The 26,009-nt window shown below is 51.0% G+C and overlaps 1 protein-coding gene across 2 annotated transcripts; it reads right to left on the reverse strand.

Moving 5' to 3' along the window:
- Positions 1-1,311: 1,311 nt before the first annotated feature.
- On the reverse strand, positions 1,312-25,683 carry LOC119105846 (glutathione synthetase). Of its 2 annotated transcripts, none has more exons than XM_037229400.1 (13): positions 25,600-25,683; positions 22,556-22,691; positions 20,369-20,552; positions 19,959-20,034; positions 11,717-11,847; positions 6,596-6,638; positions 5,275-5,348; positions 4,693-4,857; positions 3,745-3,898; positions 3,498-3,602; positions 2,904-3,178; positions 2,431-2,595; positions 1,312-1,950 (listed from the first exon to the last, which is right to left on the reverse strand). In XM_037229400.1, the coding sequence occupies exons 2-13, from the start codon at positions 22,656-22,658 to the stop codon at positions 1,920-1,922; spliced, it is 1,506 nt and encodes a 501-aa protein (XP_037085295.1). In that variant the 5' UTR covers positions 22,659-22,691; positions 25,600-25,683; the 3' UTR covers positions 1,312-1,919. The 2 variants fall into 2 exon arrangements, with proteins under 2 accessions (XP_037085295.1, XP_037085294.1); XM_037229399.1 differs by lacking the exon at positions 11,717-11,847 and adding an exon at positions 18,474-18,604 and having other exon boundaries at positions 1,314-1,950.
- Between the last annotated feature and the right edge of the window lie 326 nt (positions 25,684-26,009).

The raw sequence follows: 26,009 nt of genomic DNA on the forward strand, positions 1-26,009 counted from the left end.
GGTCATGTCAGACCACGCCTAGAGTGTTGTGTACAAACCTGTTCCCCCTGCTACCAAAAATATATTGATGGTCCGGGGAGAGTACGCAAAAAGCAACTAAGATGATAAATGGGGGTGGTGACATAAAATATGAGGATAGGTTTAAGGCCTTGTATTTGTATTCACCGAAATATCGTAGACTTAGAGGAGATTTGATAGAGGTCTTCAAGAGGATGAAAGGATAGACATCGTAGGTCTACAAGGAGCACTGTAAATTAAGCCGAGACATAAGAGAAATAAGTTTAAATTAGCAAAAGGTAGGAGTAGAACTATGAAGAGGCAGATGTCATTTAGTGAAGGAGTAGTGAATTATTGAAATAGACTGCCAAATGAAGATGTAGGAAGTCCCTGCCTGGCAAAATTTAAAAGTTGTGTGGACAAGCTCTGTAGGGTTAAGGATCTCATTCATAGCTAAATGCAGGCTGGTCAGGTGGTAAGATTTGCTCAAGGATGGGTGAGGAATGTAGGGTAGGCCAACCTCCATGGGCCCTTGTGGTTCTTTGTTGGCCTGATGTCTTTGTGTTTATGTCTTTTATTCGGTGGGGATCATGCGGTCAATGTAGGTTTAGACATGCCATACCATACTGGGTTCTCTGAAATTTGAGTGGATGGTGAGGTCAGTTATAAAAAGTAGGAATCCTACCCTGTCTTTTTTACAATATGTTCAGGTTGAAACAACACCTTTGGTAGTAATATTGTTAATGTTTATAGATTACCATGGAGCCTACCTTCCATCTCATTGTAAATCAAGTTTTGTAGCCTTTTTCAAAAAAGCTTGTCACTTTGTGAATAAGAACCAGCTCATTCCAGTCATCCCTTGCAATTTTTACTATCACATTTCTGCAGTCATATTCATAAAAATGCAGCATTATTTAACATAGTCACAGACAGCTACATTGCTTTCATCATTCATCCTGCCCAAACTTCCTGGCATGAATTCGAAAACGATTATTTTTGAACAATGTATATTTGAGTAACTCAATTTCTGGGGGTCAAGGGTGCCATTATATCCTGGAGTTTCATAACCTAGCCCCAGCCTTCATTGCTTTTGTTGTTTGCACATACCATCACAATGTTACATCATATACCCTGTACTTCTATCTGTACTTCTACCATGGCAGACCATGTCAGTTGTTCCTCACTGAGCTTATTTACCCTGTTCTCAACCGCTTGAAACATCATATCATGGGGAAGGCAGTGTTCACTGATGCTTTGTTATCCAGAACAGACCAAGATCTAGCAGATTCCTATAAGATATCATTGTATCACCTTATTGCTTCTATTGTGTGCTTACTGCAGCACTATAGTGATGAAAGAATAACATTCACCTCTCATAATATATTTATGCCTCACATTTCACTTTGCCCTGCAATATGCACACAAACTTTACATTGCAAATATCCCCAAGGAGTCAGATATCTTAACTGAGTAGCTCTCAGTTTGACAATTCATAAGCTAAAATGTTCAATACACTCATAACACACATAGACAACACATTTGTTAATTTTGTGCACAAACAGTGCAATAGTGAGTCCCAATATGAGTTTTTCAGTGCAGAAAGTGGTCATGTGGAACTTGATGCATATCATATGCACCTAAAAAGGCTGCTGCCTGCTATTGGGCATAGCTTCAGCAACATTTGCCACAAATGAGTTCTTCAGTGAAGTGAACAGCATGGCATATCTATGTATGAAAGAGAGAGAGACACACACACACACACATACACATATGTATATAATATATATATATATATATATATATATATATTATATACATATAAAGGAAACCACTCCACACCCTGCAGGTGACCTCACAACCCCAAGGTCGCTGCTGGTTGCTGAGTTTCGACCCGAGAAACTTCGAAGCGCATGGGGGCGTCCTCAGCTCAACTGGGTGTTACCACGTTGATCACTAGAATGGAAAAGTGGCACTGTGTCAGATCTTCTGCGTTTGGGTTTACTAAACCCACAAAACGTTACTGCAATTTTGATTTTCTGTGGTACCTGCCCTTCCTGCCAATGCAAGAGGCAGGCAATGCCATATGAAATCAGCAGTCAAATGTGTTTGCATTTCCAATGAAAACCTCACAGAGATGCCCCATGGAAAAAAGAATGAGCAATGACCATTGAACTACAGAAGGCAGCAAGCACCTGTAACACTACACCACAAAACCAGAATAATAATAAAACAAGAATTTAATATACCAGAAATGCCAGAATTTGGGCACCGGGATCATAGTGAGAGCAAGGCTTGCACATTTGGTTGCATTTACATTGCCAACAGTGGGCATCCGACAGTTCTGTAAACGAGGTGCATTAGAAGCCCCGTCAGAGTCCGCCACAGGTGCGCCCAGCCGGTCTGAAGACGCGGCCGGCCGTGCCAGGCACCCACCCGTCGCCGGACGAGGCTGCGCCGGACCCGTCCTCGTCCCAGTACACCAGGAACGGCGAGTCCATGGCGCCGAAGCCGGCGATGATGCCGCCCTCCTGCACCGAGGACGGCTTGGAGCGTAGTGTGAAGCCGCAGCACTCGTTGCAGTAGGTCTGCTCTCCATCCCTGCCGTGAGACAGGTCAGTCGCCGGGTCAGAGAAACGGCCGACGTCGACGTCGTCCGCCAGCGGCCGAACGTCTGCGCCGTTACGCAAGGCAGCTCATCAGCCAAGAGGAGTGACTTACTCGGCGGTCTGGGGTTCTGGTGAGCGGCTGTTACTGGTCAGTGCCCGGCGCGCAGCAGTGAGCAGCTAGTACAGAGCTTGGCGAATCTGGAGACACACTGCCAGCTGCCAGCAGCCAGCGAGCGGCCTATCCTGCGGCTGGGGGCGGGGATCACCGGCGTAGCAGCTCTGAGAGCGAGCCCGGCTCACCCGAGTATGTAGCCGAAGATGCCCAGCTCGCCGACGGCTTGCACCAGCTCCGGCGAGCCGTGGCCCGGCCGCAGCAGGTAGTTGGGCTGCACGTGCGGCTCAATCAGCTCCATCAGGATAAACGCCGTCCGCTCGGCGCTGTCGCGCAGCCGCGCCAGCGTGTGCGCGATCTCCTCGCCGTAAATGTTGTTGCCGCCACCCTCCCGCTGCGGCTTCAGCACATACCGGTGCGGCGCGGCTAGCGCCATCTCCACGGCGGCGTCGCCGTCCTCGTCCTGCAGCAGTGGGTCGGCGTCATCGCGGCCTGGTCCGGCTCGCACGCCGACGAACGGACCGACGAGCGGGACGGGCAAAGGTGAAGGGTCGCAGACTCTAACCCAGAAATTGGTGGGGGATCCTCGGTTGCAACACGATGTGAGAAGTTATGAACTGTGATCCAGAGGGTGGCTGACAGGGCAGCGGGCGGTCCGACGGGCTACGCAGCGCCTGTGTGCAGCAGCGCCTTTGTGCTAACGTCACGTGTCAAGTGGGAACATCCGTAACACGTAGCTGGATGTGGTTACGGCTCCGTACCGCATCTGCCGCCGCGCTCACCATGTCAAGCGAGTACAGGCCGACGAAGAGAGATCTGCAGAGCGTCACCTCCTGGTCACGGAGATAGCGCTCCAGCACGCCGGGACGGCAGAGCTCCTGCTGCACCTGCGCCAAACACAAACACAGACCAGCTGATCGTCGCTCTCCCCGCCTTCGCCCCAATGTCCCGCCACCCGCGCGGGGACACGTCATGCGGGCGTCGCGGACGCCCCCCCCCCCCCCCCCCTCCGGAGCGGCCGCCGCATACCTTTTTGGTGCCGGCCAGATGCAGCTGAATGCTGGGCGACTTGATGGCGCGCGAGCGCTCGATCAGCAGGCGCAGCTGCCACTCGCGCTCGCTGGGGTAGTGGTCCGGCGAGTAGCCCACGCGGTAGTACACCACCGCCACCTCGTGGCCGTCCCTGGCGGCACGACCCGTGGGGGTCAGTCAACGTGCGCACCATGGGGCGGCCAGCCGCGCTGAGTACCATGGGAAGATCCCCACTCAGTCACCCTGGTGATTTCATCTGCTGCAAATAAAAGAAGCGTGATTAAGTTTCGCATGAACAGAATGTCCTGAAGGTAGTTTTCATTTCCATTTCAGCTAATCTGCTTGATGACGAACTCGACCTAAACCGAAGTTAACGAATAACGGATTCACGATTTTCAGAATCAGAGATACTTTTCTGGTAAATTTAGTCCAAATACTTTGATCGGATGGCTTTCTGAGATCAGAGCCCGCGCCAAGCAGCGTCCGTTGTGTGAACCCTGGTTCTACCCAGTCCGTTGTCTACCCGTTGTCTACCCGTCAAGCTTCAGCTCGACGCTATAATTTTGTGGAGAAGTTTAATGCGCCGAAGTGCATGGCATGGTCAGCCCCCCCCCCCCCTGACCTCACGTGACCTCGAGCTGACGCCGTCACCGATAGCCAGCCACCCCGACCAAAGGCAGATAGCGAGCACCGAACCGACTCAAACCCGCCCGTTCCGCCAACGGCGGGTTAAAAGCCCGACGCTGTAACCGATTGAGGTACAAGGGCGGACCAGATCGACTCTGAGCCCCGAAGTGCGATCTGCGGCTTACTGGACATGGCAACATCGTCCGGAAACACTGCAGATCGCCCCGCTGCAGCGAGACACCAGGGCGACGTTCAGCCCCACTATCGGGCGAAGCCGAGCGCGATGGGCTGGTGTGCTCCCGGTGGTTCGGCACTCACACTATGAGAGCTCGGCTCTCGCCCAGCGACGCCTGGCTGAGCAGCTGCGCAAACGACCTCCGGATCACCCTGATGCCCGGCCGCTGCCGGTACACCTGGAACTCGTGGAATCGCTGGTCGCAGATGTTGATGGTGCGGTCCTCCACCACGAACAGGATCACCGCCCTGCCCGGCCCGGGTCGCCGCGGTCAGCGTTCAGTCCCAGTCATAGCACGGCAACACCTCGTAGCCATAACGCAACACGGCACGTTCATGTTGGGATTCCGCAGGAAGTCTGGTACCTATTGTCATGCTATATTGTGGCGGCTTCACAATGGCCTTCAGGCAAATATATGCACATGCGACATGGTTTTCATCGCCGTCCATCACAGTACTGAACGGACTGCGCCATCTCCTAGCACACTCAGTCGCTGGTCTTTTCTCCCAGTACAAGCGGCAACGCTACACTAATCAACTCCGACATCAGACGAATGCAACAAGGCGCCAGCGGTCATCCGGAGGTCGATGGGAGAGCTGGATGGTCACGTCCAGAGGTCGCCGATACACGACGGTGGCCCGGAAGGCCGGCTCGGCGCGACATACCCAGCCACGTTGTACTTGTCCCAGGCGTGGATCATGCCCGTGGCGATCCCCTCCAGGGAGGTGTTGGCCGGAATCTGCGGCAGACCGAACGGTGACGGTCACAGAGCGGACAGCCCCCTGCCATCTACACCAGGAGCGGGACGGAGGGAGGCGTCACAGAGCGGACAGCCCCCTGCCATCTACACCAGGAGCGGCACGGAGGGGGACGTCACAGAGCGGACAGCCCCCTGCCATCTACACCAGGAGCGGGACGGAGGGAGGCGTCACAGAGCGGACAGCCCCCTGCCATCTACACCAGGAGCGGCACGGAGGGAGGCGTCACAGAGCGGACAGCCCCCCTGCCATCTACACTAGGAGCGGGACGGAGGGAGCCGTCACAGGGCGGACAGCCCCCTGCCATCTACACCAGGAGCGGGACGGAGGGGGTCGTCACAGAGCGGACAGCCCCCTGCCATCTACACCAGGAGCGGGGGCGGAGGGGGGACGTCACAGAGCGGACAGGCCCCCTGCCACCTATACCAGGAGCGGGACGGAGGGGGACGTCACAGAGCGGACAGGCCCCCTGCCACCTACACCAGGAGCGGGACGGAGGGAGGCGTCACAGAGCGGACAGCCCCCTGCCATCTACACCAGGAGCGGCACGGAGGGGGACGTCACAGAGCGGTCAGGCCCCCTGCCACCTATACCAGGAGCGGGACGGAGGGGGACGTCACAGAGCGGACAGCCCCCTGCCACCTACACCAGGAGCGGGACGGAGGGGGACGTCACAGAGCGGACAGCCCCCTGCCAGCTACGCCAGGAGCGGGACGGAGGGGGACGTTAGAGCGGCACATCCCGGCTAACGGCTCTCCGAAAGGCCACGTCAGGAACGACACGGTAGCCTCACACCGCAGCACAAGCGAATGGGCCCCACCAGGAGCGACAGCGCGCGCCCCTGCGGGACGCACGGACCGACGCCCCCTCCCTCTGCCTCCTCGATCCGGCTGCGCCAGGAGCGGCAGGGGAATCTTACAACCGCGGCATACACGCAATGGCAGTCGCACCAGGAGCGGCAGGGGGCGTCACACCGAGACACACGCCGACTGACTGATCGGCACATCACACCGTGTCAGTGTCAATGCCATCGATATGTCAATATCACGGTGCCAATGCTGCGTAACAATACATATCCATTTGACAGCATTCGATTCATCGCGTTAGTTCAACATGAGAGGTTGCGAGATAAAACCAGACAGTATTAAATGTGCAACACAAGCGCTACTAACCGGCCGATTCTACCTGCCATTGACACCGAACGAGTGGTAATGCCTACGCTCCTCACCTGGTCAGTCTTGTCCAGGTGACCCAGCACGGTGAGACCGTATCTGAAAATGCACTCGGTGAGGTATGGACATGCTGCATGAGAGGGTATTGCGATACGATCTCTGATAACGTGTAACATTGCTCAGTGTGCTAGTGGAGACAGCACACACGTGATAACGTGTAACATTGCTCAGTGTGCTAGTGGAGACAGCACAGACGGCACGTGCACAGCACACGTGCACAGCACATAAAAGAACACTCTGTGAACATTCAAACGCTTCAACAAAAAACCGCAAATCCGCAATCGTTAAAATGACATGGTAAAACGACACGCCGGGCACACAAGCAGGGTGGGGTCCAAGTGGTGAGTAGCATGCCCGCCCAGCGACCGACCCCAGCAACTAGTACCAGCGGGTTCCGATAGCCTAGTAAAAGACGTTAGCCTGCCACGCCCACAAGACGGCCCTTTTCCGAGGAATAGAAGCCCTGGTATGCTGGGAACATTGGGTTGAATGTGATTTTGGTATGCGGGTTGAAGCTTCTTGGTTAACTCTCCACAGGGAAAGGTAGATGCAGCCCATTGCCGATTTTCGGAGATGCTCACCGAACCGCTAGCTACGACCACCGTGTAATGCAGACTAGTTGGGTTGCTCACTTATGTGCATGACCTGTAATGGTATGCCCAAATTGTCTACCATGTCAGGCCGCGTAGATATAGCTTTGTAATCAAAGGTCTGCGCTGCTGAGGCACGGAGGGACGCCGTATCGCCAATCATTCTGGAAACGAAACGAACTATTTCATCTTGTCCGGTGGCTCTGAAGGTGCCAAGATCCTATCTGGTGACTGGCATGGACATCCGTGATCTTTACATACGTCATATGGGTGTTATGGCACATCGAATGACATGCTGAAGCCCCGTCAAGCTCTCCCACGAGACCACTGCATTACGAGCCGAATAACGTCAGCCGATCCGTAAGGGTCATAACCGCTTCCTGAGCACTACAACCGCTTCCTAGGCTTACAACCATTTCCAAAGCGTCACAACCGTTTCCAAGGCGTCACAACCATTTCCTAAGCGTCACAATGGCTTACCAGGCGTCACAACCGTTTCCTTAGCGCCACAATCTTTGGTAACCCTCACGACCGTTTCCTAAGCGTCACAACCGTTTCCCAAGCGTCACGAAGGGTAATAACTGTTTCTTAAGCGTCACGAAGGGTCATAACCGTTTCCTAATCGTCACGAAGGGTCATAACCGTTTCCTAAGCGTCACAACCGCTACCAAGATCACCGGAGGCAGAGACCTCAGAGCAGAGGCGTAATGCAAATCGCCAAACGTGATGCTCGCTGAACTTTTACATCACTTCAACGCTATCCTCGCACATCATGATCGTAATAACACGGCCATCCAAGGTCAAAGCCATGTCAGTCATGAAATGGCACCATACGAACGTAAAATTTCGCCAGGGGAAAATCGTGTCACGGTCTGACCTGACCCAGTTTCACTCTCCTCGCATGCAGCTATATCAGCAGCGACGACACGAGTTCACACAGAGTGACTAGAAGGGACACGTCCGCCGTAGACGCCAGCGGGCAGCTTAGGTGGGTTGGACCTTGACCTCCGCGCGGTGCGGACGTGCCCTCGAGCTGTCGGCCGGCCGCCCGAGCGCGCCTTTTGGTGCAGGGTACCAACTGCTGTAAACCGATATGCCAGACGTACACGAATCATGCTTGATTCAAGCGCTGTGGTTTTTGGGACCCGAATTTCTCATGTGAGGTAAATCTCGTGATATTGCTAGCTAAACGATACATCCACATGCAACGAAGAAAAGAAGGTAGCTTTCCCCTTGAAGCATTTCGGGTGCATGTAGAACAATTCTTCCAAGCTGAACGAATACAAGCTTACAGAAACGAGCGGAATAAGCGGCGATTCACGGAACAGTGGTAATGTTTTGTGATGGTGACATCATCATATTCCGAACAGTGAAGCCCAGCAGCGGCAATATCCTCGCTCAGGCATGATGGCGTGTACAAATGTCTTGGCTTACTGGCACGTGCGTCGCTTCTCTGGAAGGTATCTCCAGCAGGACAAATTAACAAGTGTCATGTTGGACACAGCTGACCGCCACTGCGGCCGCTCGACCTTACACCGGCCGACCATTCATTGGTCCGTCCCAATTGGTCATTGGTCCGCTTCTACGCCACTCGAGAAACGGAAAACCCGTCCGCTCAGTGCGGTTCCTACCATCCCAGACAGGACGAGTGGACCATCAGGTATTCACAGCGCCTGCTGTTCCACAGCCGCATCAGTAATAACCGTCGGAAAAATTATCGATAATGACGCGGTGGCCCCGTCTGCGCTGCGAAGGAAGCGGAATGACCGAAGCCGGCGAGGGCTCAAACGACCCAAGTTAAAAGTTGTTAGAAGTTTTATGGACCTTGCACAATGGGTGGTGAAAAACAGGCAAATCATTGGAACGGTTGGCAAACCCTTCCCCAATATTTGTTTTTGCACATCGTCTGTGGTACTGGCAGAAGGCTATCATAGCGCTGGCAAAGGTGAATAAACGATCGACGCTGGCTGGGGTTCATATTAACGCGGTGTGCCCGCCTTTTTAGACGTTCCGAGGTTCACTTCAGCTTAAAATACGGCCACTCCATAAACAGAATGCCTAATAAGGCAAGCATTCAAAGATACAATATCTTACACCGCATGCCAATAAGCGCAATGACGCAGTCCCAACACGCAAAATAAATCATTTATTGCAACCAAACCGAAACAGTGAGTGCAATCCCGTCAAAGCCCACCCATGTGCGGTGTCATTAGCTCAGTGTGGCATACATATCGCACAATGCTGGACCGCGGCGTGGTGTGCGTTAGAGGTGCATTCATTATGCATTAAAATTTCATTTCTTATACTTTTCGTTAAATTACATTACCTCCGAATTATTTGGATGGACAGGGCCCGTCCAATTGTCGTCCTAGTATATTTGCAATCACTACCACAAAAACTTCCGGAAGCAGGCAGCGAAATTCGTTAGAAGCTGCGACGCAAGATTTTCCCGGCACTTAATGCAGGTTGCAAAGATCGGACGACGTATTTGTAGACTGGCAAAACAAATGCTACTTGCCAACCCTTTTCATCAACATAAAGCATATAAACACAAATCGCGTGAAAAGCTAGAGAACGCGGGTCGCGAACGAATCCAGTTCTATCTCCCCTCCCCCCCCCCCCCTCACACTTGGGTTCCAGCCCTCTCCTTCACCCTCGAGAAAAAGGTGGGTGAATCCGGGAGGAATCGGTTTCCCAGCTATTTTGGGTGTAAGTTTCGTTGTTTTTCACTGTTCAGCCCATCCACCCCTACACCACGCTCCTGCGTCACGGTGGCATGGGGCTTTTGCTGACAGAGAAGAAAACGGGCAACCGGACCACCGAAAATGCCGCTCGATGCGCCACTGTCACGCGCTACCCTGTGCGGACCGTATCTCCGCCGTTTGCGGCACTTTTATGGGTTGCTTGCGGATCTCAGCGACTAAAGAGGGTTGACTTCAAAACAGCTACATCGTGTATGGCGAACACACCGTCTGGAATTACGAAACGACTTCAGCTACCCGACCCAAAACTGTGCAAAGAACAGACCGGGCAGCAGCCAATGGCATCTCCTCCGAACTGGCGTCAAACGCAGTAAGCTCTGGCATGGGCTGACATAAATCGCGTTGTGAAAACTACATCGGGATTTTTATTTGCATCTGAAGTACAGTCTGTTTTACTGGGGCCAATATCCAATAGAACATATGCACTTTCCTAGTATTGCCAATCACCAGCCACCTAAGCTATTCCACATTAACCCGTCTAGACCACGATTTTCAGCATCACCTTCATGGCGATGCCAATCATGTTTGCCATAACGTGTACTACGGATTGTTACATGTTGAACACACCACTTTGGGCACACAATGCGATGCGGTATGCCTGGCGCTGACACGCAATGTTCAATGTGATTAGAAGAACTTTGAAGGTACTGAAATGCAATGCGCATTAAGAAACGCCCGGTTCAGGCAGCTCGGCCATACCAGCCTCCCTCGGCCGTGTCCACCTGCGCGCGTTGCCCAGGCAGCGTCACACCGACACCCAAATTTAAACAGGATTGCGGGAAGGATGTTCTCCGCACCATGCTATGCTATCAACCCGCCCCAACCTTACCTAACTGACCTAACCTAGCCTGAGGGCCCCACTCCACCCAGAGTGACCCCTTCCGGCCGGAGGCCACCTGTCCGTAGTGTTCATTTTCAACCCAAACAGATAAGTCCCTCTGGAACTTGAGCCACTGGAACCAGCGGGTCTGCCATCTATCCTGCACCATCCTCTGCAGGCAAGGCATCAATAAGGACATGTCGGCATTCTTCACCGTCTGGTGGCGTATTGTGGGGCACCGTGCGATCCAGAGCTCAAAACTCGTCTGTTATACACACTGCTGGCACATACAGACGCTGGCTATACATTTTAAGAGCTGGCAATTTTCGGCTTGTCGCAAAGAATCAGGGACGTGACGTTCTTACAATAGGTCTAAAAATTTCGGACAAGCACAACTCGATGAAAAGCCCTCCCCCCCCCCCCCCCCAAGTACAGGTAGGTCCCGGAGTGTGGCCGTGGTGTTCATGCCCCGGGGAACGAGCAAGGCCTCCTACAGCCTGCTCTCGACAATAGCTAGTCCTCTGCGCTACCGCCCGCCTAGTCGCATCAAAATATCGGTCATGAACGCAGTGTGGATAGACAGCTAGCATATGCAAAACACACCAAAAACAGTCGAGGAGTGGAAGAAACACGAATATTTAGCGTTCAAATACCCAGGAAGCTGGAAATGATATCAAAGGGAGCACTGCTACTACCAAAAACGAGACAACTACGCGAAGGATTACTGGCATGTGAACATTCAGGATGCATCGCAAAGGTAGGAGTTAATGTAGGTATCGTTGAGCTACTCCCCTTCCACCAACCCCAATGGGCATCGCATCATGGGGGCGCGGCGAGCGCTTCTTCTACAAATGGAGTGCCGGGGCCCAGCCGGGCAAGGGATGGAGGGGGAGGGGGGGGAGGGAGGGCGTGATCAATCGGTCATGCCCCAGTCGGCCGGCGTACCTATGCATGTCAGAGGTGACTTGGCTCATGGCACTCCAGCCCGACGCAATAACATTCGCTTCCACCTGTGCAATGGTGCCGCGCAAATCGCAGGCGAAATAGTCGACGCGCAGCAGGCCCAGCGAGACCGGCTGAAAGCAGAACAAGCTTCAGTGGCGCCGCCCTGTCGGCCGGGCCGCGAATCTCACCGGCCGCCGGCCCGGCGCGGTGCTGGGCGACGGACGTTCGACCCCGGCACCGCCGGCCGGGGGCGGGCCGTGGGGGGTCAGGGTGAGGGGGCGAGGGTGCGGGATGCGGGGGACGCCCTGCCGCGCAGTCGTGTCGCGACGTGACGCGTCCCAGGCATTGCGGGGGCCAGCTGTGTGGCGACGGGAAAGGCCGCCGCGTCGGCGCCCGGTGGTCACCAGGGCCACGGCTGGAGCGGAGGGAGGCGAGCGCCAGCGTAGCAGCAGCCCACCGCGTTCGCCAGCGGCACAAGCGTTTAGCAGCGGGCGCGCAGGATAACGTGCACGTGCTGGTGCTTGCTCATCGTGGTCTTACATATCGAGGCCATTTCCATGGAGCGTTCGGATAAAATGCAAGATCAGAATTTGATTTGTTGGACTCAAGGTAGATGACAACAAAGCCAGCAGCGCCCATTGAAAGCACACACAAAACACCGACATTTACAGGGGAGCTAACGTCCATTGAAAACGTCACATTTGAAAGTAGATGCAGTTTGAAAAAATAACTGAAAACCCGACACGAACCTGCTAAACGTAACTCGAACACAGACACATCCACAACAAACCACCTCTCCTCCATGGGGCGCCGAGCCACACTCAGGTAACATACAGCCGTGTATCGCTCACCTGGATCTCTAGAAACGTTTCATAAATAGCTGGGAATCAGGAGTCGACCAGATGACCAGGTTGGCACGACGCGGGAGTTGTTCAAGCGGGAAGTTAATTCGTATGTTTGAGCTACTTGATATAGCATAACCTACTACTTGGCCATAGATTAACACACATAAATTAATGGTCAGCCAGGTCCGTAGCTAACGCAAATACAGAGGCGACATTACTGTGCGCGAGCATTTTGCGCGGCAAGTCCAGTAAAAATGTCAACTGTAAAAACAGCTCAGAAACAGTCTCCGATTTGCATTTGGGCGTTTTCACACACCCTAGTTCCCCTGGGCGTGGTCTCCTTCTCTCCTGGTTCGGCCGCGTGTACCGTAGCTGCCCCTCCCCCCGTTCGGTAGTCCGTTTGGCCGGTAATCTATCTCGATATGCGAAACATAACTTTCACGTTCCTTGTCATGAAAATAATCCAACGGAATTCATCCCAAATGAAACCATCTGCGAAACTTCTTGATGAGTTGCAGGTAAGTGAGAGCGAAACGTTACGGCGCCCAACACTTCTCCCCCGTAATGCATTGGTTACGATCTGTTAAAACACTTCTATCCCGCATGCGTCTCATACTTCACAGACACCCCCTAAGCCACATTGGCGTATTGCAATCAATCGCAGTTCATGAAAGCCCTTGTTTTGTCTTAACCTTTCTCGACCGCTACGGGACATCCAACCTCATCAGTTGTCCGGAAACTGGTGGTATCAGGTCATTGTCTTAGGCTTGGGGACATAAATATTGCAAGCATTTAGGCTTGTTGTCATCCCCACCCTTCCTTCCCATCTTAAAGCCGACACATCGGTGTCTGGGCACGGCCTGACGCGATGGTTAGTTCGATGACATTCTTGTTGGGCAAATCGAAAATTTGGAGAACTCCTTCTTGGTTTTTATGTTTATTTTTGTTTCTTTGGTTTTCTGGTTTGTTTCGTCGGTGTAGGCTTTTTTACGCTTTGTCCGAACCTTTTGAATGGATGGACGTCTGGGATCAGAGCTCACGCTAAACGGTACCTGTTGTGTGAGTTTGACCCCCAGGATCCGATCGCGCATTCCATTTCAACGGCAGAATTTAGCGGCGAAAGCTTGACGTGCCGCAATGGCCGGCACGGTCCGCCCCGCCCTCTAACGTCACCTGACCTTTAACAAGGCCGCTGCCACCAGCCGCAGGCCATACCTGTCAAGGACAACTAGCGAGCGCCTAAAGCGACTCGACCCACCCCGCCATGGATGAGTAAATCGGAAGGCAGGCGCTCTAACCAGCTGGGCAACGGAGCGGAACTTGGTTGTTGGTTTGTTTGTTTTTGTCGCACGAAAATTTTGAAGCCACAAAGCTATTCAATCAGGCTACTCTATTTCGGATGCTGAAAATTGTGACGTCCCTTTAAAAAGCAGTTTGTAGTCTGACAGCCTCATGTATCCAATGTTTGACGCTTGTTGGGTGGGCAAATGTGGGAACTGACACGAAATGGCAGTTCTACATTTGAGGCATTTGGTATTCCTACATTCATATGTTCCGTAAAGATCGTACTTCCATGCACTGTATCTACCCAAAACCTGCTCGGCAATGCATCTTGAAAGGTTGTTATTCACACCATATGCACTGCCGAGGGGCTGACAATATGTTTTACTCAAATTATGTGAAAAATGCACGAAAGAGTGCTTACGATATCCTAGAAAATATAGAATAATTCGATGAAGTGCGCAAATTTTCTTAGGTCTAATTTCTAAGCGTTTCTATTAAATTCGATTGTTTTACATACTCCTTATTTCATTGAGTTACTGATTCTAATCTGATATGACAGTGGATCGCTGGGATGACCTTTATAATGAATTTGAGCCAGGTGAATCCATTATAACTACACCAGTGGTTTCCTTTGGTCTTTTCCTCGTTCCACAGATGTATGGACATTTTAGCTGCCAGTACAAGTAACTTTCCGATTGAGCAAAGAATACCCAATGGCAGAACAAACCCTGGGACTCATTTGCAAGGCTGATGTGTTCAACAATTTGTCACCACAGTCTGTGCTGCATGAATTCTCGCCTCTCAACTTGATTCGGTTTCTTTGAAACGGGCCTGTCAGGTCAAACGAGCCCGCTCCTAACCAACAAAAAAGTTACGCCATATTAGAGCCAGATAAGGCGCACCGTGCAATACGAGTTTCTAGAAATGTGCCTGTAAATGCCTTTCATCCTAGGCAATCATGAAACACACGGAAACGAGGAGGGAAGACCGCAAACTTGTGGCTTGGCGCTACTAGTCCACACTTCGCATACCTAGCCATTGTTATAGACAAAGCGAATGCCGCTCGACGCAGTTTTCTAGACAACCTCCACCTCCGCCCCGAATTCAAAGTCCCACGTGTCATTTACGTGACCACGTTCCCAGAACGACACAGCGAGGGGGGAAGGGGGTAGTGGTGTATCCCCCGGCATGTCGTAGAGATTCACGGCAAGGACAGCACCAATATCTCGTTTCACAAAGTTCAGAGGCCGCGGTCCTCAGCTAAAACGATAAAGCCTGCATACGGATCACCTTCGCACCTGATAACCTGTACGACGAAGAGCCGTGGCTTCGAAAACGGAGGAAATCCTCCCTCGATGGGCACCTGAGCCGTGTGTGTCCGTGATGAGTATCATAGGTAGTCACTGATTAATGCCTGAAGCTCTGAGACTATTCCAGTCTCTGCAATACGAAATTCCAAGGCCGGAGATCAGATGAGCGTATCAACCCCGCGCGCGGGTCGTCTACCCTCTCGTCTAATGTCCACCCTCGTCTACCCCCTCTCACCAAGGTACCGCTTCGGCAGTTGTCACCGCCCGCGTCCACGCCGGGCGCAGAAGACTGCTCTTCTCTCCGCCTCCGCCCCCGCCCCCGCCTGTCATCTCATTCTTGTCACGTCAAGGTGACCCATACAGGCACTCAATTATAACCGCTCACGCTACGCGGAAGACACACTGACACAGGAAACGCTGGCATCACGACAGCATGCACTGGTCCTTCGCAACCAAGGGAAGGGCTGTGCATCACATGAAACTGCAATGTTAGCGAGACAGCGTTCCATGCTACTGTCGGCGTTCCACAAAACGCTTGGAACTGCCAGCATTCGTTTATATTTGTACTGTTGCAAAGCGCCGTGAGGGACACACTTCTAGTTCGCAGGCAAGATGCATGCTTTGTGTCGATTGACATTACTGACATCATTCAAGTTCGCAAAGTTTGCTGCATGCTTGAAATCGTGGTTGCATCTCTTGCTGTCTACGAGCGCCGGCCTGGTAAACATTAACAGATGGCACATATTTACGGATGCTTTGATTTTCGCATACAAGATGATCCTCTTCAAGGGCGCACATCCCGCTCGGGAGCCCTCATGAAGCGTAATTTCTCAGTTTTCACAAGCTTCGTGGATTCAGAGACAAGCTTTCGGGATTTTCCCATCTTTAACATTCAGATGCGAGTTTCTGAACTATGCGAGACGAGATAATGAGCTGTCGTGGCAAACGAGAAAATTCAGGATCAAAATGGGCACCCGCGACACAATAAACACCTATTCAAAGTAACATGCCAGTAATCGCATGATTCTAGGTCAACTAATTGATCCCTTCACAGAAGGGTTGATTTCCGCGACTTCAAATTTGTAATGCCGCGCCACCACGCTGCTCGAATATCTCACTATATTGCAGTTTTCGAAATGTCCGTCCGCCCGTCTGTCACGCACAGATGCATAAGCGGCCCAGCGCGGCTGTCAGCTGGCCATGCAAACTTTGGCACGCAGCCAAGCTAGCAAAAGCGCATCGCAGTATGAAATGCCGGATTGCATCCCACAGGCGCGGCGGGGCACCGTCGGCAGGACAACGAAAACAAAGGAAACGCGAAATTCGCAGGATGCCAAAAGTCGCACATCGGAAAAACAGATGGAAGTGAGAGTCGCTGAACACCCAGGCGCGCGGGCACTCATGAGTAAATAGCCGATTCGACGGTTTTGGCGCATTTTCAGAATCGATATCAGTTTATGGAGACACGAGATCACACGTGGAACAGACTGCACCGTCTCGGTGCATTTACCGCACAAATCACTCAAGCATCCCAGCACTGTCCGACCGATAACAAAGTCGGCGACCGAACGGAAAGCGACCAATGTCCGCTTAAGACCCAATCTCAAATACAACACACTTACGCCTAAACCGAACGAAATGGTTTTGATGTTTATCGGCGTTTTAGGGCGCGCCGACTGCAATGATCATTCTGAGCTCGGATCATGTAATTGACGCTGACAGGAAGCCCAGTTCACGGTGAACAATGTTCACCTAAAATATTTGTATATCTCCCAGCACATCGATCGCAATCGTCCAAAACGTCTGTCACCGCGACCTTTCCGTTTCGTTGGCGCCAAACGCCGCGCCCCACGGCCGGCGCGCCATCGACTGTTTATTTATTGAAATCGCTAGTTTGTACTGGCGGTCCTCCGCGCCGGATATTCAGGCGTCACCGTGCGTTCTGTAGCCAAGGTCGACGTTAAAAAGGACAAGAAGGATTCGTCTGGGACAAAAGCATGCAACTGTACTGGCGCTCATATCCATTTCTGCGTAAAGTGGCCTTGCGCTGCCGAAAGCAATAACTGGACTCGCTGGTTCCACTTCATACATACCCCGCAGTATATCGCATATCCGCGCATGAAGGGACGTTTGGCAGCCAAAAGCCATAGCGACAAGGGGCTGAAATATTGTCACTGAGACAATAGCGTTTACACACAGCCGTTCTGCAGCAGCCCGGCAGCGTGTGGCTAGCGCGTTCATTGACCACGCGCTGCCCAGCGCAATACATGAACCAGATAAATTTATCACATATCGTGCTAGTTGTTAAACTCAGTCTGAGTCGGAATCTTCAAATTTTGCTTACGGTGGCCGGGAATGAAGTTCTTGAAAACCTTTCGGCAAATGCTAATACACATTTTTCAGTTCCCAACAAATTTAGGCTCCCAGGACTTGTACGGGGTGAGGTGATAGTGGTGAATGTTTCAAGTTTGACCCGCACTTCCGACCCCCGCCCTCCAAAATTTTCTACCTGGCTTTGGTCACTTCATGGTTTTAGTCCAATCCCATTCCTATTAAAAACATGGAATGTTGGTGCGATCCTGTCATTGTTTTACTACTGCCGCTTATGTTTTCCCTTTGAAACAGATCCAGTAAAAGCTTAAAAAGCTTATGCAAATGATACCCTTTTGTGCTAATCGGAGCATACCTAATATCTAAGGGAAACGCAGTAGTTATACTACGAGAAGGCTGGCAGTATTTGCCCAAGACATCTTTTTGGCCAATCCAACCTAACGAGTTATACCCGCAAGCAAAATACATATTTGTTATTACTTACAAGCGAAATACATATTTCGGATTCAGCACCCAAAAAGTTGGAAATGGAACTTTTCAGTTGAAAATCATCAGCAAGCAGTCATGTAGTTGGCCAGAACCTGCTACGATTTGATACAGCAGGCACAAATAAATTTTCAAAATGTTGCCGATTCGTAACGGGCAGGTCAAAAAGTATTAAAACCGCAGTGAGCTCGGTGCCTTTTCTGCGACCATTTGAAAAGCAATCCCCGCCTTGTCTATGAGCATGCTTGGTTCCACAGTGCATATGCAAGCCGATTTATCGCAATTAAACTGTCCGGCTCATGTATCATCGTGGTCTGAAGTAGGTGCACTCAACGCAGTATAACCAAAAACACGTGCAGGATCGTGACACCTCCATACATATCACGTTAGAATCCCGACCGCCCCAGCAAACCAATCGAAGCAACGTTCAGCCTGCCCCGTCCACCAACAGTCGCAGGCAACGGCCACATCTCGCCAGCACCGCAAAAACAGAAGGGTTACCTATGACAATCGTTAAGGACCGAGGAGACAGCGGCGAAACTGCACGCGATTGTGTTGTTCTCCACTTGCTTAACGGTCCGAGTGGGGGCGTCGAACATATAGTCGCTGCGCAGAAGACCCAGGCTCGGGGCCTGAAAAAGCAAACAGCGACATGCGCTCGGTGACATCACGCCAGCACGATGCACTGAGTACCCCAAGCGATGTGACGGCCGAGACGCTCTACTTCGAGATGAAGGCCGTCGCAGCGTGGACAGCGCACGAGGTAACTCAGCGGCGGACAAACAGCACCTGGAAGTACTCGACCAGGTGAATGCGTGTCACGGGAAGCATATGCGGACTCGGCCGGCAGTAGCTTAGATGCGTTAGTGCATTCTGGTCAATGCTATAAAAAGCCAGCAGTCACAGAAAGCGAGCAACGGGAGAGGTGGCAAGGTCAGCATCTATGCAGCTTCTCGCCGCCCCGCCGCCGCCGTCGCCGCTGACGCATCGCCGTCAGGCGATGCGTCTCGGACCAATCACTTCACGACGCAGGCACGTCGACGCCCGAGGACGTTCGTGATTGGCTGAAGGAAGCGCGGGGATGGCGGCCCGGACGTCCGGCTCGTGACCCGCTGCCTGGCCGGACCACCGGCGGCGGGGATGCAGGGTCAGGGACGGAACTCAGCGGGCGTGTCCGCTGGCGCGGCGAGCTGCGTGTGAAAATAAACGGGAGCGCTGCGAGCCGGGTCCACAGAAGCACCACTGCAGGGCCGGATGACGCCACCCGCGAGGGACGGATCCACGAATGGCTCGACAGTGCATCCAGTTAGCAGGATGTTAAGCTTCAGATCCCGGTGGAAGGCAAAAGGCAAGAAAGCGGACGGTGGTCGGAGCACGTTTCAGCCGCACTCCATGAAGAAAACACCAACCGCGAGACGCTAGGCGCATTCTAGCCATTTGTAAGTCTAGCTCGAATTGACATCTCATAGCTTTGAAAAGTTAGCTCAAAGATATTTCAAGTGATTTCAGCTAACTTTGCCGTAACGGCGTCAACCTGACGCTCGAATGCCGTGGAAAATTGGTCATATAGCGGCGACGCACGAAAGCTGCGGGGCAGATAAACACGCAACTATTTCGTTAGACATCACTGACAAAATGCTGCCTCTTATTGTACAAAACAACTGATCTCACAAGCACTTAGAAATTCAAGGAATCTGTGTGAAAAGTTGGAGAAAACTGGGAAAATTGGACCAAACCGGTCCATAGCAGATCATCTCCAACCGGCATACCACTGCAGTTTTTTTCAACAGAACTCAGTGCGTCCCGCAACTTAGTGACAAACAAAACAGAATCCACAAACAACGATGTTTTAGTTTGCCAACCAATGCAGTTATTAATATGATTCAACCAATACCTGTAACATCTTCTAGCTGAATAAGACGACTGATGTAAAAGCAAGACATACAGCTTATCCTCTGGCATTATTGAAAATTACCCACGTCTTACCTGGCACAGACCCTCGTCCATCACTTTCTGGTAGATGTCAAAAAGCCGAGCCGTGAAGTCGTCCACCAGTATCGTGCTGCCAAACAGGATATTCTGAACTTATAATAAAAAGAAAAGTAGGAGTTGTATATACCCCTAAACCGCTTAGTCGCAATTTCGATCACCGCGAGCAGTCGCATGAGTGAGCCCAAGTCAGAATGAGACCAGGCTATAGAAGTCAGAATAATATCAATGAAATACAGAAGCGATGTCGAAGACGCATTTCGAGGTTCAATATTCGCTATGTGGCGGTATGTGCACAGAAGTACGGCTTTGGCTCATTTACCAGACCTGTATCTTCTACGGTCGTGAGGGGCGCAACCCATGCCACACAGAATAATGACATCCCCAACACCATCCAAAACCAGCACCTTTTTAGACAGCTGGTGAGAAACTGTCTATCGTAGGCCACGCAGAAGGTCAGCTTGTTCATGACGGTCTGCGCCAGCAGCGCGGTACGGAAGCCGCGCTCAGGGAACAGCGAGGGGAAGAGGAAAAACGGGGCGAAGCGTAACTCGTCGTCCGAGGTCGACTCTCGCAGCCGCAGACCGCCGCCTGCAGACGCACACACATACGCACACGTGTTAATCACACACACCGACGGTACACGGGCTGACAAGACGCCGTGTTCCAACGTGTAGGCGCGCCACTAACTGACGCCGTCTTCAGACACGCAAACAGATAACCGACAGACACGGGTGGAAAACGCCTACTTATTTTTGTGACCGACACTGTCTGCAAACAAACAGATACGATACTGATTGACACCGCCTTCAGAGACGCGGACACATAACTGGCACGCGGCGGGTGGGCGTACGGACGCCTTAGTCACGAGCGCAGAGGAGAAGCGCGCACACAGACAAACGCCGCCTGCAGACACGCACACACCTTACTGACGGGTGTAGTGGGTACGCATGCGGACACACATACTGACGGACAGTGGCTGAAGACGCGCATACATGTGACTCACAAGTAACGGTTGTGGACACGCGAACACATCGCTGCCAATCATCATGTGGGTGATGCCAGACAAGGTCCTGTCAAAAGACACCGACGGATCCTAATCCAAACTCATTGGCCACCACATGACCTGTTGATTAATCTCATCCTGTTTCGGGCATATCGTGTTTACGTTGTCAAGCGCCGATGTAAGACGAAGTGACAAAACGCTACATTTGGCGACGAGGGTGGGGTTTTGTGCGTCGCCAATGTCACTGTTGTCCAACAATGTCGGTGCATTTACTAGACGGGTCCACACTAAGCGACTGAGTCCTCATTTCCTTGAATGGTGCGCAGACGCACGCGTCATGGCTGCCGCAGCCCTGCAGCCCATCCACTGAGTGGCCCACTGGGAAACGCAAGTTCAATAACCACCTGATTACACCCTCCGGAAGCAGTCAGAACCCAGGCCGTCGTCGGCCAATCAGACTTGGACCTGGCGACGCGCCAGCTCCGGGAATTCGACACCCCACACAATAATGCCACTGTTGAGCGTCTCAGCTCCCGATGGCACTGTCAGCTGGCCGGCGGGTCAACGGTCGAGCTCGCAGCCAGTCCGGTCATTTCGACCCCACTCGGCTCCATTGGCATACACCCTCTGCGACAACCATGGCGCCGTTGTGTCTGGTAAATGTCCAAACAAATCCCGCCTGGTGTCGCGCAATGTACTTCTACGAAGCGCTTGAGACGAGGTATAAGTATCGTGTGAAATAACTGTTCGGACTACCGTCGACTTCTGGCGAGGACGATGGTCAGAAAAATTAATATATTCGTCGCGCAATGCATCTGTGTAACTTGACACTGCGGGATGTGTAGTCGTTGTAATGACGTTGCACTCTCCTAATAAAAGCTCACTGATCACCGCGACCATCTCTAAATACAGCCCAACCGTCATGGGCTGCATCGTGTTTATGTTCGCAAGCGTCGACGAACTGCAAATTGACACAACACGCGCCATAACCAGGACACGTACCCACACTAGTGCGGGATCTACAACAGAGCTAAAACAAGCCTTACATGGCCACGGCTATGTCGGCATATCTCACACGACGCCGCAGGAGAACGTGGAACATTGCTCTGAAGTCTCATACAAACCTTCATAACGCAGAAGCAATGAGGTTGTGGCAGAGTGCAAACACATTTGGGAGACCCTGTGTGTAACGGATCCAGCAACGCGCCGATGGTATTCTCTTTCACGTCACGTAAAGGGGTACAGGTGGGCAGTGAAATACCATTACTTATTATGTGAGTACGGTCCACAACATTTAAGTAATGGGGAAATGATTTCCTACAAATGCCTACTCAATCAGATGGTCTTAGATGAACTCCTTTGCTTCGGCATAGTCTGAACAGTTGTCTTCATTTATGCTGTCATCTGTTACATGCCACACATTAGTTTAACGAATAAAGTGCCGAGAAGAGTAAGTTACCGACCGGTCGCTCAAAAACTGTCATGACAAAAGCTCACACCCGCACAAAATCTTCATTATAACCTGGAATCAGAAACCAATTCACGCTAACATTCAGTCCCCATAATGTATCACAAGAGCGTATCTTACCATGCAGCAGTAGGAAGTCACGTTCATTCTTGGCAACTTCATCCAGCACTTTCTCATCCATCGGGAACTTCAAAAATGGATGCTGGTTCGAGGTCTGTGACATCTTGAATAGCGAAATGTTACTTGCCTAAGTAACCTGCAAGAGATCAAAGCAACTGGAATAACTGGCTAATTTCGGTACGCGGCTCCTACTTTAATCACGAATCTTGATCTTGTGGCGTTAAAGCCAAAAACCGTGCATGCATGAGGTACTTTTTGAAGCAATAAACTGTCTGGCTCAACACATGCTGTTAAGATGGACGAAGAGAAGCTAGGGGGGGGGAACGTATCAAGGTTTTAAAAACCGTGCGTCATTCGCCATCAAGGTTTTGTTTGCAGCAGTATGCCTTTCAAGTACGAATGAACCTTCAGGCATTCAGTCGGACTTCATGACGGTCCATTTCTCCACCACAAGAGATCCCCCGCGGAAGCCATGTAAACCCCCAGCGGTTCCCTGAGGCACACGAGCCAGATGAAATAACATCAGAGTGTGCTGCTAATTACTGAAAAAACCCGCCTACCGAGGCGGTCCTATCCACAAGTCAACCAGCTCCAAGCGCACTAACATGCCAACTGTACTGGCTGGGTTATGGCTTATGGTACGCTATCAATAGCCATATGGGTTGATGACATATATATATATATATATATATATATATATATATATATATAATCTGTGTGTGTGTGTGCGTGTGCGTGTGGTGTGCGTGTGCGTGTGCGTGTGCGTGGGCGTGGGCGTGGGCGTGGGTGTGTGCGTGGGCGTGGGGCGTGGGCGTGGGTGTGGGCGTGGCGTGTGCGTGGGCGTGTGCGGGGCGTGGCGTGGGCGTGCGCGGGGCGTGGGCGTGGGCGTACGCGTGCGCGTGCGCGTGTGCGTGTAACTTTGTGCTAGGCACTTTCATCATGTGGAGATAACCATGCAAAGATAGTTCAAATCATATGAAATGACATGCGAAGGTAAGTCGCACCTTCTATGATACCGATTCGCTATCTTACACGATCAGCTCCTCCATAGCTTTGATTAATTTTGGCGTGCTAGCCTCAGAGGATCTCTCTGACAGAGAGTCTTCTTAAGTGAGCTGTACCCACATGCCAAATCGGCGGACCACCTAGCTGCCACGTGGGGCTGTCCGCATGTCCATACCGACCAGGTGCTTGCGAATTTCTTCGGCTTACTCACCACTCTCCATTCAAGTTAGGATGTGCCCTCTGTAGTCACTATACCATTGTCTTTGACAAGCTACAATTCAAGGGACAGTAGCAGCAGAGAAGTGAAAAGGTTGGGTTGCAGGAATAATATTATTTTACCTGGTGAAGATGATCATGTGCTACACTGTCAAAACCTCCTCTTCCACAAACTGTTTGATCCACCAAATGTTTGATCCACTGTCTTAATTTAAGAAAAATCAATCACAAGGTCATTGAGATTGGGGACCTATATGAAATGTCAACTGCACCAAATGATCTGCACGATGACTTTTTCACTTCAAAATCCAGTAGCAGATGTGGAACACGTCCTCAAAGGGGAACATTCCACCACTTGCAGTCAGCATACCTAAAACACCAGTAAGCAACACAACAAAAGCACCTGCAAGCAATATCTGAGCTACACTGTCAACACATGTGAATTGTAATTGCAACATGTATCTACTACAATGAGAACATGTTTGCTCATCCATGCTCTTAATGATATGAAATCTGCACAATGATGAACAATGTAATACAGTGTAACCACGTGACCTTATTTAACCTGGCACAGGCCTTTCAGGTGGCCTTCAAACATAAACTATCTGACAAATTATCATGACTGCTCTGACTGTTGTGTATCATGCTGTCATAACATGGGCAGTCATACCTATGATCATGGGAAGTATGGAAAATATTAGACCTTCCAAGCAAATTAGACCCTCCTTTATCAGAGGTCCCATGCAAACAATCCATGTTATTCCCAACTGATAGCGGTGCGAAACAACTAAAATTGTGTTCATTCTATGGATATGGCACAAATGTTTGTATTATATAGCAGTACAAGGCACACATGACCTCAACAGCCTGGCTTAATTTCAGAGGAACCAAACTAATCCCAAAAAAGAACAATTGAACAGCCTATGTGGTCATCACTGCATCTGTCATGTCCCCCCTCACTTCGCCTTTTTCAATGTGGCAGCCACCTGTGGTGGGTCCAATATAAGGGTTTTGCAGGATGCCAGACTGAAATCTGCAAGTGGGCCTTCCATGAATTACATTACACATTCTCAGACATTTTTTACCACTCCCCCTGGTTATGGACTTATTATGATCAATAAAAAACTTATCTTGTTCATCTTAGAGTATCACTTAGACTTTTGATGTACATCTATAAGCACACCTCACAAGCTGTTAGCCTGAAATCTGATACGGGCCACCCATAAAATCCATTACCCATTTTGAGCCATTTTCCCCACCCCAGAAATGTACTGATTATGCTAAACACACTAAATACACTTGATAATAAATACATACACTAAATACATGGCAAGTGTGATAAAACACATTTACCCTGATTACCCTGCATTAACTATCATGTCCCAAAAAAGGTTGTGTCCATTCAACTTTTAGTTGAACAATGGATGAAAAACGAGGGCAGGCATGCTACTCATCACAGTAAGAAGTGATTGGAATTGGGTTGCATAGTTTCAGAACTAAGTTACTGTGAAAATAATTTCAGGGACTCCATGATGACCCACAGATATACCGGAGCATAACATTGCAATGTAAAACTCCTCCCCTCTTGTTAAGCTTTGGTTACATTCCTTCAAATACCCATCCCCCATTTCAGGATGACATAAGCATGCAGGCCTTCATAAAACATTCTATCCTGAAGGACGAATACTTTGTAGCTCTATGTGGGCGCAATTCCTTAACCAAGTTCAACACAATACGCTGCGCATGCGTCCCAGTGCAGCATCAAAAACTACAATGTTAAGTCATTACAGAGAACTTGAACAGCGTGAGGCTACTTTTCGTACCTTTCACGCGTTCTTTCGGTGGACAAACACCACGCAGTTCAATCCAGAACACCTATGGTGCTGAGCCCTCCCCGCGCGGCCTCAGCTGAGCACGATACATACGTTATCACTCCATGGGTTGTAGTTATATCTAAACTGAATTTAAATGACTCTATCGCGCCATAAATGTACTTTCAGGTTGGATAAATTGTTGCAGAATGTTGGTGATGGCTTACTTCATTTGGATGGTGTCGTACAGTATATAGTGGGTATTGTGGAGAAAATGAGCTGGGCTGTCCTCTGTCACTATAAAATTTACCTTTTGTGGTTAACCTTGTGACCTCTCAAAATAGGTTAAATCGCATTTCCATGGCACGTTAGGAGCATTTGTTACTTCTGCTGTTGAAGTACGGCCGAGAGATAAGGCCGTC

The sequence above is a fragment of the Pollicipes pollicipes genome, unplaced genomic scaffold, assembly GCF_011947565.3.
Source record: "Pollicipes pollicipes isolate AB1234 unplaced genomic scaffold, Ppol_2.1 Scaffold_6138;HRSCAF=7277_pilon_pilon_pilon, whole genome shotgun sequence".
NCBI lineage: Eukaryota > Metazoa > Arthropoda > Thecostraca > Pollicipedomorpha > Pollicipedidae > Pollicipes > Pollicipes pollicipes.

Bases quoted from the DNA above. Each gene is read 5' to 3' on its own strand.
- LOC119105846 (XM_037229400.1), bottom strand. From the start codon at position 22,658: ATGTCACAGACCTCGAACCAGCATCCATTTTTGAAGTTCCCGATGGAT. The intron at 3,603-3,744 runs GTATGCGGCGGC...TGTTTGGCGCAG, and splicing joins ATCTGGCCGGCACCAAAAAG to GTGCAGCAGGAGCTCTGCCG. The intron at 3,179-3,497 runs GTGAGCGCGGCG...CCACTGCTGCAG, and splicing joins GCCTGTACTCGCTTGACATG to GACGAGGACGGCGACGCCGC.